The sequence below is a fragment of the Brassica rapa genome, chromosome A05, assembly GCF_000309985.2.
Source record: "Brassica rapa cultivar Chiifu-401-42 chromosome A05, CAAS_Brap_v3.01, whole genome shotgun sequence".
Classification (NCBI taxonomy): domain Eukaryota; kingdom Viridiplantae; phylum Streptophyta; class Magnoliopsida; order Brassicales; family Brassicaceae; genus Brassica; species Brassica rapa.
In genome coordinates this window covers 23,921,550-23,938,743 of record NC_024799.2, presented here as the reverse complement: position 1 = coordinate 23,938,743, position 17,194 = coordinate 23,921,550, and the positions used below count along the sequence as shown (strand labels likewise).

General features: G+C 37.1%; 2 protein-coding genes across 5 annotated transcripts; both read left to right on the top strand.

The window, feature by feature from the left end:
* Positions 1-3,103: 3,103 nt before the first annotated feature.
* LOC117134405 (pre-mRNA-processing factor 39-like) lies at positions 3,104-12,150 on the top strand (the record flags this gene model as incomplete). The annotated part of the gene is given in 6 exon segments (XM_033292722.1): positions 3,104-3,440; positions 3,443-3,484; positions 3,487-3,878; positions 3,880-4,152; positions 4,155-11,827; positions 11,929-12,150. Coding segments are annotated over 5 exon segments (1,185 nt in total), but the record flags the coding sequence as incomplete, so codon positions are not given.
* Positions 11,667-16,458, top strand: LOC103870091 (protein indeterminate-domain 11). 4 transcript variants are annotated; one of them, XM_009148197.3, is made up of 5 exons: positions 11,667-11,827; positions 12,206-12,442; positions 13,710-14,109; positions 14,580-15,463; positions 16,233-16,458. In XM_009148197.3, the coding sequence occupies exons 2-5, from the start codon at positions 12,214-12,216 to the stop codon at positions 16,259-16,261; spliced, it is 1,542 nt and encodes a 513-aa protein (XP_009146445.1). In that variant the 5' UTR covers positions 11,667-11,827; positions 12,206-12,213; the 3' UTR covers positions 16,262-16,458. The 4 variants fall into 4 exon arrangements, 3 of the variants coding, with proteins under 3 accessions (XP_009146445.1, XP_009146441.1, XP_033147816.1); XR_004458296.1 differs by lacking the exon at positions 11,667-11,827 and adding an exon at positions 15,816-15,942 and having other exon boundaries at positions 11,834-12,442; positions 16,233-16,407; XM_009148193.3 differs by lacking the exon at positions 11,667-11,827 and adding an exon at positions 11,929-12,073.
* The last annotated feature ends 736 nt before the right edge of the window (positions 16,459-17,194 follow it).

Below are 17,194 nucleotides of genomic sequence, written 5' to 3'. Positions count from 1 at the left end.
ATCTTAGTCACAAGGGTTTGAAGGTGCTAGCGGAGAAGAAAATGGTACTGGGACTGCCAAGCAATCATCTCCATGTTGAAGAGAAGGTGTGCGATGTCTGTATGAAGGGGAAGCAAAACCGTCAAAATATACCCAAGAGAAGTGATTGGAAGTCTTCTGAGAGACTACAACTGGTGCACAGTGACATATGTGGTCCTATTACTCCAACCTCTGAGAGTGGAAAGAGATACATCATCAATTTTATTGATGACTTCAGCCGAAAGTGTTGGACGTATGTAATGTCTGAGAAATCAGAGGCTCTGAAGCTCTTCAAGGAGTTTAAAGCAGCAGCTGAAAGAGAGACAGGACAAGCTCTCGTGTGTCTGAGAACAGATAGAGGAGGGGAATACAATTCCACAGCTTTTGTTGAGTACTGCAAGGAGAGTGGGATAAAGAGACAGCTAACTGCAGCATACACGCCACAGCAGAACGGGATTGCCGAAAGAAAGAACAGAAGCATTATGAATATGACGCGTTGTATGTTACTTGAGAAAGCGGTTCCAAGAAAGTTCTGGCCTGAAGCTGTCATGTATGCAGTACACATATTGAATAGGAGTCCAGCCGCAGCAGTAGAGGCGGTAACACCAGAAGAGAAGTGGAGTCAACACAAACCCACAGTCGAACACTTAAGGATTTTTGGATGTGTTGCTTTCGCTTTGGTTCCATACGAGAAGAGAATAAAGCTTGACGAGAAGAGTGTGGAGTGCGTGATGATGGGTCTGAGCAAAGAATCTAAGGCATATCGCCTTTACAATCCAGCAACAAAAAGGATCCTTATCAGCAGGGATGTTCAGTTTGATGAAAGTAGAGGTTGGGAATGGGAAAGAGAAGCGCAGACTGAAGAACTGTCTTGGAAGGAGCTTGTGGTAGAATCAGAGAAGAGAAGAGATGATGAGACATTACCGGAGGAAACACAAGCTGATGTTGAGGCAGGAGAACCTGAAGCAGAAGAAGAGAACATAGGGGAAGAGAATGCAGAGGAAAGCGAAGGAGAAGAAGCTCATCAACCACCTACAAGAGGCAGAGGGGAAAGAAACAGACAGGCGCCAGTGTGGATGCGAGATTATGTTGCAGGAAATGCAAGCTTTGTGATCACAGAAGATGAAGAAGACCTGGTTGCTATGTTTATTGCCGCAGAAGACCCCAACTGTTTTGAAGAAGCAATGCAGCAAGATGTATGGAGACAGGCAATGGAAGCTGAGATAACCTCAATAGAGGAGAATCAAACGTGGGAGCTGGTAGATCTGCCAACTGAAGCCAAAGTAATTGGAGTGAAATGGGTGTTCAAAACAAAGTTCAATGAGAAAGGTGAGATTGACAAATACAAGGCAAGGTTGGTAGCTAAGGGTTATCATCAGAAGTATGGAGTAGACTTTTATGAAGTCTTTGCACCAGTAGCAAGATGGGATACAATCAGAATGATGCTGGCTTTAGCTGCAGAGAAAGGCTGGAAGGTGTTTCAGTTGGACGTGAAGAGTGCTTTTCTACAGGGTGAATTGAGTGAGGATGTGTATGTGGAACAACCTAAAGGATTTGAAGTGAGGGAAGAGAGCAACAAAGTGTACAAGCTCAAGAAAGCTCTATATGGACTCAAACAAGCCCCTAGAGCTTGGTACTCACGAATTGAAGGTTATTTTGTGAAGGAAGGTTTCGAAAAATGCTACTGCGAGCACACCTTGTTCCTCAAGAAAGAAGAAGACAACATTCTGATAGTAAGCTTATATGTGGATGATTTGATCTACACAGGGAACTCAGTGACAATGTTGGAAAGGTTCAAGAAGTCAATGATGAATGAATTCTCTATGACTGATCTTGGAGGAATGAAATATTTCTTGGGAGTTGAAGTTATCCAAGGGGAGCAGGGGATATTCATAAACCAGCAGAAGTATGCAGAGGAGATCTTGGAGAGATATGGAATGGAAAGCTGCAACTCTGTGAGGAACCCGATCGTTCCTGGTCACAAGCTAACAAGGGCAGGAGCAGGTGAGAATGTCGATCCAACAACCTTCAAGCAGCTGGTTGGAAGCTTGAGGTATCTCACAGTTACGCGCCCTGATCTTATCTACTCAGTTAACTTGGTCAGTAGGTACATGGAACAACCGAATGAGCAACATATGTTGGCTGCAAAGAGGATACTAAGGTATGTACAGGGAACTACTGAGCTTGGTATACAGTACAAAAGGCAAGGAGAAAAGAAATTGGTTGGGTTTGTGGACAGTGATTATGCTGGTGATAGTGATGATCGCAAGAGCACGTCTGGATACGTCTTCATGCTTGGAGGAGGAGCTGTTTCGTGGGCATCAAAGAAACAACCCATCGTGACTCTGTCCACAACTGAAGCTGAGTTCGTATCTGCTGCATATGGAGCTTGTCAGGCCGTTTGGTTGAGGAATGTGCTAGAAGAAATGGGGTCAAGTCAAGGAGGCGGCACTGTTCTGTTCTGTGATAACAGCTCCACCATCAAGCTATCGAAGAACCCAGTACTACATGGGAGAAGTAAACACATACATGTAAGGTTTCACTTCTTGCGTGAATTGGTGAAAGATGGAGTCATAGGACTGAACTACTGTACAACTCAAGATCAGTTATCTGATGTCATGACCAAGGCTGTTAAGCTCGATGTGTTTGAGAAACTCAGAGAAAGGATGGGAGTAAGCAGCAAGAAGGAGTAAACTGGAAGAAGATGTTCCAGTTTAGGGGAAGAATTGATGGATAAACGTTGGTCTTTTATGTTTCTGTCTTTGAGTCTAGTTTACGTTAACTTTCTAGTTTGAATTGGTCCTTCCAAGTTTGTAGGAGTCGTGTGTAGTTGGTTTAGATCGTGAAGTCTGTTTCCTATTTTCTAGCTTTCCTAATTGTAAAGCCTATATACGGCAAAACTCCTTTACGTTTAGTGTTAAGCAGTTTCAGACTTCTCTTGTTTACTTCAACACTCTGTTTCTAGATTAACAGAGAGGATAGCTCAGGACTGCATAGCAAACATCCGGAAGGTGTATGATGCTTTCTTAGCTGAGTTTACTTTGTGTCATGGCTACTGAAAAAAGTATGTTGATCATGAGGGTGAAACGGACAAGGCCTTGTGCGTTTATCAAAGAGCAGTGCAGTGGATGAGTTGAAGTATTCAGTGGATTTCTGGTTGCATTATTGCACTCATGTCATAAATACATCTGATGATATAGCATTCATCAGAGAACTCTTCGAAAGAGTTTTGGAGTACGTAGGATACCTTGAATATGAGTCTACACTGCCCAAGGACTTTAGCCGTCTTGCAATGATTTACACCAGAATATTGGAGAATCTTATTCATAGTCTTGATAGATATTTCGACAGTTTTAAAGAATTAGCTCAAGCATTGCCTCTGTCGGAACTAAGGAGTGCTGTGGCAGTTGCTGGTACTACCAACGCGGAAAATCTCAAACTGATCCAGAGGAGTTGATAAAATACATAGAAGCCAAGTTACAAAAGCCAAAGAGTTTGAATCTAAGATCATTGGTTTTGAAACAGCTATAGGAAGAAGACCCAGTTTCAATGTGCAGCCACTCAGTGTTGAAGAGCGGGAGAACTGGCACAACTATCTTGATTTCATAGAGAGTGATGGAGACTGGTCTAAGGTCTTCCATCTCTATGAAAGATGCATAGTTGCTTGTGAAAGTTACCCTGAATATTGGATTCAATATGTATTATTATCCATGAAAGCAAGGGGAAGAATGGATATTGCAAACCAAGCCCTTGCTCGAGCAATTAAAATATATCTCAAGAGACAACCAAAAATGCATCTTTTTGCAGCTGAGTTTAAAGAGCATAATGGGGATATCACTGGCGCAAGAGCCTCGTTTCAAACTACTGTATTCTGAAATATCCCCAGGACATGTCGAAGCAGTAATGAGACATGCCAACATGGAACATCGCAATGGAGATTCGGATGGTGCTTGCTCCGTGTATGATGATGTGATTGCTCTTGAAAGGAGCAAAAAAGACTCTATATTACTGCCGCTTCTGTATTCTCAGTACTCAAGGTTTTCATATTTGGTGTTGAATGATGCTGAGAAAACTAGGAGTATTGTAGTGGAAGCACTTGACCACGTGAAACCGTCAATAGAGTTGATCCAAGACTAGAGCTGTTGCATTTGGAGTCTGTTCTGCCGCTTCCAAGAAATATTGATCAGTTTAAGCCACTTATCGAAAAATTTATTAATCCAAATGCAGCAGAGATGCATATTGATCAGTTTAAGCCACTCATACATAATATTGTTTAACATAATTGTTTATAAAACCTATCAACAGAGCATTGAAACAATGTTTGTCAACGAGATTGAGACATGGGCGCCTACTCTTCCTGTTAAGAGAGCCGTTGTTGATTTTTCCTCTCCAAACATTTTCAAGAAAATGCATGTTGGTCATGTTAGATCAACAATCATCGGTGACACCATAGCTCGAATGCTAGAGTAATCAAATGTTGAAGTTCACCGCAGAAACCATGTTGGTGACTGGGGAACACAGGTACGCTCGCTCTTTGTCGTGGTTTCGTAAACGTTGGAAACAGAGTGCTGCTGTATCCAAAATCCAGATTCAAAGAGACTAAGCACTAAAGCTTATTCTGCGGTTTAGAATGTTAATTTTAATAAATCTTTGAGAAGTTCCCTGATTCAGATCGTGCGGGTAATATATGCACTGGTGATCTAAAGGAATGGACACCAGTGGAGATAGTCCAAGCAGCTGAGGCAGTTGGATATGGTGCGGTGAAGCAAGTAGTCATCTCTATTCTACTGCATGCTGTGATGACTATTTTTTACCAAAACCAAATTTGATATATGTTTTCATGCGTTACCACTAGCTTGCGGTTTCGTTTAATTTCATTTCAGAGTATGGCAGTATGCTGACCTGAAGAACAACAGATCGACTCCTTCTACTTTCGGTTATAACAATATGAGGACAAGGTGCTGAACTTACTAGCTAGTTTTTTTTTTGTGCAGTCACCTAGTCTGCTTATTGAACATTTTGATCATATTGTCATGAGCAGGGAGAGACAGCCGTTTACGCCAATGCTCGGATCTGTTCAATCATCAGAGAGTCTGTAAAAGAAATTGATGACTTGAAAAAGTATATTTTTAGCCCACATGAACTCAAATTGCTTAATGTTTTCGTCTTCTGTTTCAATATATACTTTACTGCAGACAGGAAAGCTAGCATTGGATCATGCCCATGGAAGAGCACTGGGGCTACATCGCTTGCTGATTTTTTTTTTGAGATTAAAACAAAATGCTTATATTAGATATTTAACTTCTTTTTTTCATGGTAATATAAGATGAACAAGTGCACAGCCCATGTGTGAGTGTTATGTAGACGGTTAAAGAAGCGTGCACCGAATTGTTTCCTAACGTGTTGTGCAAGTATCTTTACAATTTATCTGAACACTTCAACAAATTCTACCTCATGGTCCACATCTATCGGGTAAGCCTATCACCAAGAGAGTCTACGTTTCTACGTAGCCTAATATTGCGACAGTAGACTGCATCATAGCTGCAAAATTAACGAACCATTTTTCTAATCATTCACTTGAAATATTCATTTGTTGGTATTCTCTTGTAGTCTGTTCGCAAATGTTACCCGATATATTTTCACTGTAAGCGAATCGATGTGGTATTAATATGTTTTGGTTTACTCGAACCGGTTTGGGTAAATGGCTACTATCTGTCTGGTTCACGTGGGGGTGGGGGACCAGCCAAGCGGTGACGTTCTATAGTGACAGTGGCATGAGGAAGACCATAAACGGAAAACACGGAAACGGGTGTGTTCTTAAGGGCGTATGCGAAGTCGACGACCAGACTACATGGCTCTGTTCTAATTAGGATCCAATTGTATCTTCCCACGTGTCCCTGTTGGTCCAGTACGGTCCACTCGACATGTAGTTTTCAGGCGTGTCTATTACCCAAGTTGACATGAGAGAGGGTTCCATGAATATTAAATAATATACCTTCTTATAAACTAAATTATGTATTTTGAAAACAAACTGTAAACGAAAAAAAAAACTGTAAACGGATAAGTTATCCCTTTGCATAAATAGCTAACATAAAATAGTTTTTTTTTTTTTTTTTTTTTGGCTAAAGCTGTAAATATCATATAAATGAAAGTAGTTTTTACAAGGAAAAACAAATGTTTGATCCATCTTGACAAAAAAGAAGAAAAAACAAGTGGGATCACCAACTTAAACCAAAAGAAAAGCATGCTTTATCTCAGCCATAACTCTATAAGAGAACTGAACCCCTTACGATGTCTCTTGGCGGAGATAATGTTCTTCATCTCTCTATCTATGCTAACATAAAATAGTTGAGGTTGTGCATGTCTTACTAAGGTAAGTGGTGGAAAGCAACGTACGCGAAAGATAAAAACTATATGAAAGCTAGATGCGATTGTTTCTGAAAAAACAATCACACAAGTTAGGTGCGATTGTTAAAAGAAATTTAATTACTCTTATGGGTTAATCATTATTGTATTCAGTTGATTGTTAAATAGGGGTCCATGTGTTAGCTCAATCATTTTCATAATCAAAGGGCCCTACTATTTCCTGATATATGCTCCGCTCGTGAACTAGCTGTGACTGATTGACTCTATACACTGTAACTCACGAACCTTTCGATCTTGTTTTATTTTGAATGGTATGATTAACAATATTTTTTTTGCTTAAGGCTTTTGTTTTTGCTGAAGGATAATTAACAATATTACATATATATGTCAGTCTCATGTTTGGGAAAATTCAGACCACTTTCGTAGGCAAGTAAGAAAACGAAATCAATCAGACCTTGGTTTTTAGTTGAACGTCCAGATCTGTCATCTATCATCATAATCAGTCATTACTATCATTCAAACTTGTTAACACATGCATGTTTTCAAATGATCTAGAAAATAGTTATTTATGTGGTGTCAGAATATGATTTTTATTATACTATAATCTAAGCCATGCATAGCTGACATGGAGACAGGGACGTATAATCTTTTATAGACCCATAATTTCTGGACAGTTGAGAAAGATAATTTATACATGCCTATCAAAGTTTCTTTTTTTTTTTTTTTGAAAAAGGGTTCCTATCAAAGTTTCATCTATACTAGTATTTTATTTTAGTGTCAGCCTTACTGTTTAGCTTCTAGTTTACTGAATATAGACGTGAGTAAGTTTTTGTTCTATATTACGAGAGGTTCATATTCAATGTAATTAATTTTAAAAAGAAATTCAATGTGTGATTGTGAATATGCTTACTATGTAAGAAGATTTTTTTTCATTCAATCTGGGGTTATCTAGGCCGAGATCAAACTAATTTCCTGAAAAATTAGTACTGACGACTAATCCGGTCTTGAGTTTTTTAACGAAGCCTGAAGCATGTTTCCATTTTCATCTCATCAAGCAAATAATAACTTAGTTTCTGGCAGAACTCGAACCTATAACCGACTTGATTTATATCTTATTTCCAAATTCTTCTATTCCCACAAGACTACTACTGCTTAGTTTATGAAAGAAGGTTTAGTTTAGTAACATATGATCTCGTGGTTGTGTGTTCTATATCATCAAAAGAAAGAAGAAGAAAAACAAAAGAAAAAAAAATTAGGTTATACTCAAATTTGATTTACACAAAAATTTAGTGGGTTTCTTGTCAAGTTTTGATGTGTGGGGTGAGCTGGTGTTTCATATTGGGAAGATGATCGGACAAATCACGTTAAGAAAAGCTAAATAATTCCGGAATAAAACAAGAACAAGACAAAAAAGACGAAACATTTTTAAATTCTTATAAATTTCTTTTAAATATTTTAGACAACCAATTAATCTGTTCATGAGACATGCTCTTTGTGTGGTAATTCGAATTACTTTTTAAATGCACTCTCTCTTTTGAGATTAATTGTTTTAGATTTCAACACACAGATTTAAAGAATTTTTAGTTTTGTATATTAACTAAATAAAAACATTATTACCAATACATTAACCACATTTCAACTAACTAAAAAATAAATAAATATATAAAATCAATAAATTTTGTATTAAAATATAAAATGATATTTATTTTGAAACAAAATTTATATCTTAAACAGAGAGAGTATGATATACTATGGCTTACGAAAATAAATTAGGTAAATCGTTTGGCAGTTTATGCACATGACGGCCACCAACGTGTCGTAAAATTTCTAGCACCTCGTATGAAATAATATGTAAATGAACAAGAGCACACTATTATCAGACTTTTTATCATCTAGACATTTTCTGTTAAAAAAAAAATCATCTAGAAGTTTATTAATTAACACCAACCATAAAAGATTACAGAGCCAGAAAAAACAGATAGATATATTGAAAAAACGACGCTCCCTCTAACCTTGGAAGACAAATCTCTGTAGCTCGCTTGTCTCCGGCGCCGGTGGTCCTTTTAGCCGGTGTCGGAAGACTCCCACTTTATTTCTTCTCTTCTCAGCTCTGTCACTCTCTCTTTATCTCCCTCGGCCTTGCCGTTCGTCATTGGCTTGGTACGCTGCTGAAAGTTTCTTCCTCTACTCGTGTAGATCTAGGAGTTTTGGCTTGGGTGTAGCCAGATCTGGTTCAATGGCGACGAGCGGGACTAGGGTCTGTCGATGGGGTCGGTTTCGTGGAGGCCGGAATCTAGGGTTTGCGCTGCAGCTCTCACCGGTTATTTAGGCGGTACCGGGGTGGTGGAGAGGGAAGCGTTGTGGGTCGGCATCAACCCTATCTCATCGCTTGCTTAGATCTCTGGCGGGAGCCTCAGTTTTTCTGGATCTAGGATTCTGACTTGAGGGTGACAGCGTGTGGCGCTCCGGTGAGGTTTGTTCTCGCGGATCCGTGGTGGTGGTGTGGCTTTGAGGTCGCTCTATGGGTTCGAGTCTTATGGGCTTGGTGTTCAAATCTCGGTACTTGGTTCCTTGGTGGCGCGTGGAACCGAGTTGGTTTTGTCTTTCGGAGATCCTGCGGCTTGTTATAAGCTGTGGGCATGGGTGCGAAGCTTGCTCGCTCGGAGTTGTTAACCGGGTTGGGTTTTCTTTTGTGGAAGCTTGTGTCGGGTACAACGCGGCATCCGCTTGATTGTTGGGCTCGTTCTTCTTAGGTCTTTCTCGGAGCGGTGGCAGCTCTCTTGTCATCATTTCCCATAATAAATGGTGAACTTTCGGTGTGCTTGGTGGTGAGTCTCAGTGGTGTGCGCCTTCCTGATCAGGAGGTTTATTCCGAGTTAGCTCTTCCGCTTAGGCGCTATGCCGATGGCTCCTGAACCTGTCAGTAGTTTGTTTCTTGGAGAGAACTAGTGAGTTTGTGGACGATGTATGAGCTTCACTAGGGCTTTCTAGCTTTCTTGTTAGCTTGGTGGAACTTCACCGGAGGTTGTGTTCTCGCTCAGTCTGGCGGCTCTATATGAGCTTTTGGTTAAAAGGGTGTACACGATCCTGGGGTGGTTGGTTGGAGGCAGCAATCTTCAATTGTCCTTTCCAAACGACGACATCGCTGGTTCAGTGCCTTCCTCGTGCTGCTGGTGCGATTCTTCTTGGGTTAGTAAGCGGGTTGGAGATTGTGATTCTTTGTGCAGGTTGTGGCTTTTGGGTCTTCGGAAGCTGTAAGAGCCGTGTGTTTCAAAGTTTGAGGGCGCCTTTCTCTACGGTAGCTCGCGGCAACTGATACTCACTTCGTTCATGCCTGTTTCCTCTGGTCCGTCATTGTTCCGATGATGTCTTGTGCAAAGTCTCAGTCTTTGTTTCTTTCCTGTTGATCTTTCTCGCTGTTTGGTTCTTTTGTTTAGATTAAATTCTGCAAGTCTATTTCTCGTGTATCTTTGTATTTTTGTAAAAAATTGAAAAACTGGTAATAATATTTAACATTTTACCAAAAAAAAAAAAAAAAAACAGATAGATATATCCCTAGAAACATACTTGGTAGAAAACAAGATTTCTCCAAAACCAGAGCCCTCGACTAGGGAAGCAAACGAAGCACATTACAACATTCAAACCGACAGTACTATTATCAGATTAATATGATACTAGCTAGTATTTATTACTGCCAATTTGTTAGCCTTTTTCACTATAGAGGTATTATATATTAATTCTAGATGGATGGATGTCACCAAATTTAGTGACAATATATGACGAATTAAAAAAAATTGTTTCCACATTATGTTAGATTCATAACTTCAACGTAACTTATATGGTGCAAGTTATCAAAATCATAACTTTGTATTTGTGGTTTACATGTTATGCATCTCACCTGACCTAATTTACTATAGACCCATATATAATTTTATGTACACCTATATATAATTAGCGTATAAGAAAACGTGTGTTTATTTTGACCCAAAAAAGTGTGTTTATATGCCAAAAACTCATAAAATATATCAACAATTTAAACTAATTCCAAATTCTATAAGGTTTTTTATGGTTTACAGTTACATAATGTACTCGAAAGTGGATCAAGGAGCTGGAACTACATAGGCAATATAATTAGATTTTCAGGTAAAGAAACACGGAGTGTGTTGACGAACAAGTCAACTATTTATATTTTATACAGCTAATTAGATATTATGTTTTTGGTCTTCATTATTCATCACCTTATCATGTCATTTCAAATTATTATCACTACTTTATTTATTTGTATATATCGCATGACTTCTATTGGCTAGACGGCCTTTTAATTAGAATGTTGAAAACAATCCACTACTCTTCGTTTTCCGAATTATTAGTGTTTCTTTTCAACTTTTCATCATATATACACGCCGTATAAATATTAAAACCCACAGATGTGTACATTTTTTCAGTAATATTGTATTTGTGATATTCTAGATTAAAAGCCATATATGTGTATAATTTTCAAGTAATTGTGTATATGGATCATTTTTGTTTGAACACCAGTGTATATGGATCATAAAGCAAGAATTAGGGCATGCTGCACTGACAATGATTAATCCATTTAAATTCTTTTCAGCAATCCATCTACTGATCAATGTGAACGCTCTCATTGCTTTTTTTATTTTGACATGAAAAGCATCAAATCGAAATAAAAAAGGAAAGATGCAATATAAAGGTTACCTTTTATCCCAAAACCTCTAAATATTAATCAATGTCTCAATCATATAGCTTAACTCAGTAAATGACAGTGTAAACTGTAAAGCTGTAAAAGTAATTAAACTCAACTAAAAATTATTCACGTTTAAATAAATAGAGGATATACTCATATCATATACAGTTCACTAAAATTTTGGTCGGCAATTATTATAATGGACCACAAATAAGTATTTGTGTCACAAAACGTTTTCTGTGTGTGACATAAACTAGTAATTCTGATTCATGACGAGTAAGAAAAATAGTGAAATTTGTTATTCCAAAGCAAAATAATGGAGTAAATGAATTCAAATATGTCTACTGCTTCTTGGCTCTCGAGAGGCTAAAAACTACTAGTATAAAAATAAAATTGCAAAGCTTTTCACAGAGCTTGTGAGAAAGTTATATAATTTGCTACATTTACCAAGATTAAAAGAAAAGATAAACTTTCAATGATTAAGATTTTGCGAAAAAAACAAAATTGAAAAAATACGGAAAACAAATTTGCAGGTAATGATAAAGAAAGGACAGATTGCTCTTCGCTTGTAAGGGGAAAATAATACAAAAAGCAGAAAATGCCATATTTTTCTTAGCGGTAGGGTTCTCTTTTATTTTTCTCTATTTTATTTTATATTTTGATTTTTTGGGGTTTCAAATACACGGAGAGAAAGATAAAAAAGTTTATCTTGTCCACAATCTCTCTTTCTACTTCTAGGTATATTGATTTTCTTCCTTCTTCTGTTTTCTTATCAAGTTCTTGTTCTTGTTCATGTTCTGTGTAATAATTTGTTGTTACTTCTATTTTGTTTCATCGAGACGAAGTCTCGTTGGTTTCAAACATGAAGCAGAAAAGTGGATAGAGGTTGTCTCTTGGGTTGAAGCCAAAGAAGGAAGTTTATATATATTACACAAACTAAAATGAAAGAAAGAAGTTAGGATTATATATAGAGACTCTTTTCTTGTATGTATCTGTTTAATCTTCTCTTTTGTCTTCGTTTTTTTATCAGTATATAAATAGATCTGAAGAAGGTTGTCTGTTTCTTATCTTTTATTGCTTCTTATATATTTTTCTTCTACCTTTTTTTCTCTCAAGGTATTGTTATGACGAGCAAAGACATGTTACTTCATCAGCAAGTACAACAACAACAAGAGGAGAATATGTCGAATCTAACATCTTCTGGGGATCAAGCAAGTGTCTCTTCAGGAAACAGAACTGAAGCAAGTGGTTCTAATTTCTTCCATCATCAACAACAACAAGAAGAACAACAACAGTTCTTTGTTCCGGAACCTCAGCCTCAAAAGAAGAGGAGAAACCAACCAGGGAATCCAGGTCCGTGTGAAAAGAATGGTTAAAAAAAAATACACAAGTTTTTCTTGGTTTTGGACTGATTCACTATTCCAATTATTTGATACAGTCATCTTCTTGGAAAATTTATGGGTCCTCTACCAAAAAGAATATTCTCTTTACAACCTTTATTCTAAACAACAAAAAAATAAAACACATCGAAAAGAAAAATTACATTTTTAGTATTTCCTTTGTAATTTTTTGATTATAAAGACATGTATAACGTTCGGATTTTCTTGTGCATGGTAAATGTAGTTTTCCTCAATATAATTCCCAAATTAAGTTAAAACACAAATCACAACTTTATTAGTGTTACCCATTTGAGTAATTCTTGGGTTCACCCCCTAGGGTGAACCTATAGGTTCACCAACCAATAGTATCTGAGTATTTGATATTTGATATCTTTTAAAAAAGGAAACAACATTGAATTTTCAAATAAAATTATTTTTTTAAAATAAAACAATAAAAATACATAAAAATAGTTACAAAAAATAAATAAATAAATATTTTTAAGTCTTCAGCAAAATACTAAACCCTATACCCTAAATCTTAAACCCTAAACCCTAAACCTTAAACTTTGGATAAACTCTAAACGTTTGAAAATCCTAAACCCTAAATCATACATTAAAAACTAAATTTTAATAACACTAAACCCTAAATTCTAATCACTAAACCCTAAACCCTTGGGTAAACCCTAAACCCTTGGGTAAACCCTGAACCCTTGGATAAATCATAATCTCTAGAGTTTAATTTTAAATATTTTTGATTTACAGTTTATGATTTATCCAAGGGTTCAGGGTTTACCCAAGGGTTTAGGGTTTAGTGATTAGGATTTAGGATTTAGTGTTATTAAAATTTAGTTTTTAATGTATGATTTAGGGTTTAGGATTTTTAAACGTTTAGAGTTTATCCAAAGTTTAAGGTTTAGGGTTTAGGGTTTAAGATTTAGGTTATATGGTTTAGTATTTTGCTGAATACTTAAAAATATTTATTTATTTATTTTTTGTAACTATTATTATTTATTTTTATTGTTTTATTTTAAAAAGATAATCTTATTTGGAAATTTAATGTTGTTTCCTTTTTTAAAAGATATCAAATATCAAATACTCAAACACTATTGGTTGGTGAAGCTAGAGGTTCACCCTAGGGGGTGAACCCAAGAATTACTCCACCCATTTACGAAAAACTTTTATTATTGTTTCTTGAGTTTATACTGAGGATGGTTTTGACTTTCAATATTTTCCATTTTCAGACCCCGAGTCAGAAGTGATTGCTTTGTCACCAAAAACACTGATGGCAACAAACAGGTTCGTCTGTGAGATCTGCAACAAAGGATTCCAAAGAGATCAGAATCTACAACTTCACAGAAGAGGTCACAATCTGCCATGGAAGCTAAAACAACGATCCAACAAAGAAGTGATAAGGAAGAAAGTGTATGTATGTCCTGAAACAAGCTGTGTCCACCATGATCCATCTCGAGCTCTCGGTGACTTAACCGGAATCAAGAAGCATTTCTCCAGAAAGCACGGAGAGAAGAAGTGGAAATGTGATAAATGTTCAAAGAAATATGCTGTTCAATCAGATTGCAAGGCTCATTCTAAGACTTGTGGCACCAAAGAATACAGATGTGACTGTGGCACTCTCTTTTCTAGGTAAATAAACTCATTATGATTGTATTTCTATTTATTAGATAATTTTAAAATATATAGTAATTACAATTAATTAGTATTGGTTTTGAATTTGGGATATGTTATGGTTGTGTAAGACCTGGAGGGACACATGGTACAAAGCATTCTGTTTTGATATGAGTAATTTCATTTAATTTGAAAGAGGACAATAGAATGGTAGCTCAAAAGAAAGAATGGTAGCTCAAAAGAATCTTCATTTATATTATAAAACTAGTTCAGGGTACTTTTCTTCCTCTTCTTCTCTTAAAAAAGTTATTATGTTTTTTCTCCTTTCTTTGCATTTATCATTCATCTTACAATATATATGTGATTGCTACATGCTATAGATGGACCACATAACTTTCATAGCTTCTCTCAACGTGTACATTTCTTTGTATTAATTACTAACGTTGTTATTGATCATTTTATGGTTTTATTGTTTGATAAATAAACAGGAGGGATAGTTACATAACTCATAGAGCATTTTGTTTAGCACTGGCAGAAGAGACAGCAAGAGAAGTAGTAACACCACAAGACCAGAATCATCAACCAAACCCTCTAATGATTCACCAATCGTCTCATCATCATCATCAAGCACAACCAAACATGAACATCTCTTCCTCATCTTCCTCTTCCCACAACATCATCAATACTCTTCACTTCGAAACCAACGTTAATGTGACTAATAATTGTGAGAGTAGCAGCAACCATCCCCATACATTTCCCATGAAGATAGAGCAACAACAAACCGGTGATCAAATCATCAATTACCACCACCATGGCGTCCCTCCTTGGCTTGCTCCTCAGCCGCAAGATCGCACTTCTTCAAACCCTAACCCTAGTAATGGTGGTGGAGGAGGAGGAGGTTTGTTCTCTCTTGCAGCTTCTCCGGTTATGTCAGCCACAGCATTACTCCAGAAAGCAGCCCAAATGGGTTCCACAAGAACAACTCCTTTGCCACCAACCACCGACTTCGAGAGGTCTCATAACACCCTCACCACGACAATGGCGTCGATGATGACCTCACCGTCGGGATTCATCAGCTCAAACAACAACAATCAAGTCTTGTTTCAAGACTACAACGCCTCCGGGTTTAACCATCATCACGGTGGAGGAGAAGCCTTCGACAACACATTCAGCGAGCTCTTCAGGACAAACGCTGATACTACATCAGACAAGAATAAAAGCGGTGAAGGCGGTGGAGGAAGAGAGGGTTTGACGAGAGACTTCTTGGGGCTAAGACCGTTAATGTCTCATAACGAAATTCTAAGTTTTGCCGGTCTCGGGAATTGCATTAACGACGCTGCTTCCGATCAGCTTCATCCAAAGCCTTGGCAGGGTTAGTTTAGTTTCTTTGCTTATATAATGAGTCTATCTATGAGTTTAATATATTTGTATATACATCTAGTTTTATATTTCTATAATCTTTTTTCCATCTTATTTTTTCTTCGTTTTATAAATTTCATATGCTGAATGTTCACCAAAGGAGAATCAAAATTAAATGGTGCACGTTTACACATAAATCATGTTTGATTAAAATTGTCACGTATTCGTCTATTTTGCCTCTCTTTTCTTTTTCGTTTATACGAGACTACGAACTCAACGATATTGGTCAACTCATTGATTAACGAGAATAGCGTCTTTTTCTATTTTGTTGTATTTTTACACACGATCATTTGCAAAATGATTAGGTAACTGAAACCTAAAAGAGAAGTGAAAAGGTAAAGTGAAAGAAAGATTGGTATATAAGAAATTAATTATGAAATGAGGCACATGAAAGCATAAAGTAAGGAGGATATGCATTGGATTCGATATAAGGTAGCTCATCTTTTGCTAATAAACCTTTTCGAAGTTAAAATGCAAAATATGAATGTTATCTTTTTTTATTTGAGGAAAAATATATAACTAAATTTTCGATCGACTCTACTTTTTTTTTGAGCAGCGTTCGACTCTACACTTTTCGAAGTTAGAATGCAAAATATGAATGTTATCTTTTTTTATTTGAGGAAAAATATATAATTAAATTTTCGATCAACTCTATTTTTTTTAGCAGCGTTCGACTCTACATATATTTTTCCTTTTTACTTACTAGATCTCATCTCATGCAGGGACGCAAGTGGGATCCAACAAAAGATAGGGACGCGCATCAAGTTTTGCTAGGTGGCGTGTATGAAACATATGTACATCAGTACATGTCACACATGGCCACAACTTTATAATATGCTATTGTTGATTACACGTTGAAACGTTCATTCAAATGATGATTAATTAGTTTGCAATTCACAGCTTTTATCAGTTAAATTGCTAATGCTAATTGAACTTTTAAACTTCTTATAAAATTATGTCCCCGGATTAGGGTAAAATTCATTTCAACAAAATGAAATAGAAAAATCATTATTATGCTCCAATGTGATCATACTTGAAATTTATCTGGCCACACACTAAATATTATATGTATATTTTTTTTTTTGTCTGGTTTTAGCTAAAAATAATATTTTCACATGCAATAAAGTGTGGAAAATGATTGAAATAAATAAAGATGTCTTCTTGTTTTTCAACGAGGCGGATGTGACGTATGTTTTTCAACAATTTTCATATTTCTGTAGCTAAAAAATATTTATGCATATTGTCATATCTATCTATATATATATAAAAATGTTTGGTTCACTCCTGGGGTGTCCACGTGGAAAGTCTATTCTTATAAGGGCGACACGTGTCTCTTCGCTAAAATATTGTGTTTCATAGTTCGTCTTTAGTCTTTGATGAATTTCTTTCTTGGGTTTCATTTTCCTTCACAGCCCAACATAGCCATCTCTACTTTAAAGACTTCATCTTCTCCGCTACCTCGACTCCTTGCCATGGCATTCCGCGACTCCTCCTGTCATCTCTGTCGCGGCTCCGGTTGATCTCCGATGGTCCAACCGCGATTGACTCCCTCCATTGTCGTGATCAAGCATCCTTTGCGGCGTGAGCCCACGTTCATCGTATCACCACCGTGACCTCCTAAGCTTGCAACCAAAAGCTACGGTATCTCCTAGCTCTCAAAGTCGTCGATCTCACCTCCAATCAT

What these genes read in the sequence shown, in the direction of transcription:
- LOC103870091 (XM_033291925.1), top strand. Translation starts at nt 12,214, where the DNA reads ATGACGAGCAAAGACATGTTACTTCATCAGCAAGTACAACAACAACAA. An exon ending in CAACAAGAAGAACAACAACA is followed by an intron (nt 12,384 to 12,456) that starts GTTCTTTGTTCC and finishes CCGTGTGAAAAG; the next exon opens with AATGGTTAAAAAAAAATACA. An exon ending in CATCTTCTTGGAAAATTTAT is followed by an intron (nt 12,549 to 13,709) that starts GGGTCCTCTACC and finishes TTCCATTTTCAG; the next exon opens with ACCCCGAGTCAGAAGTGATT.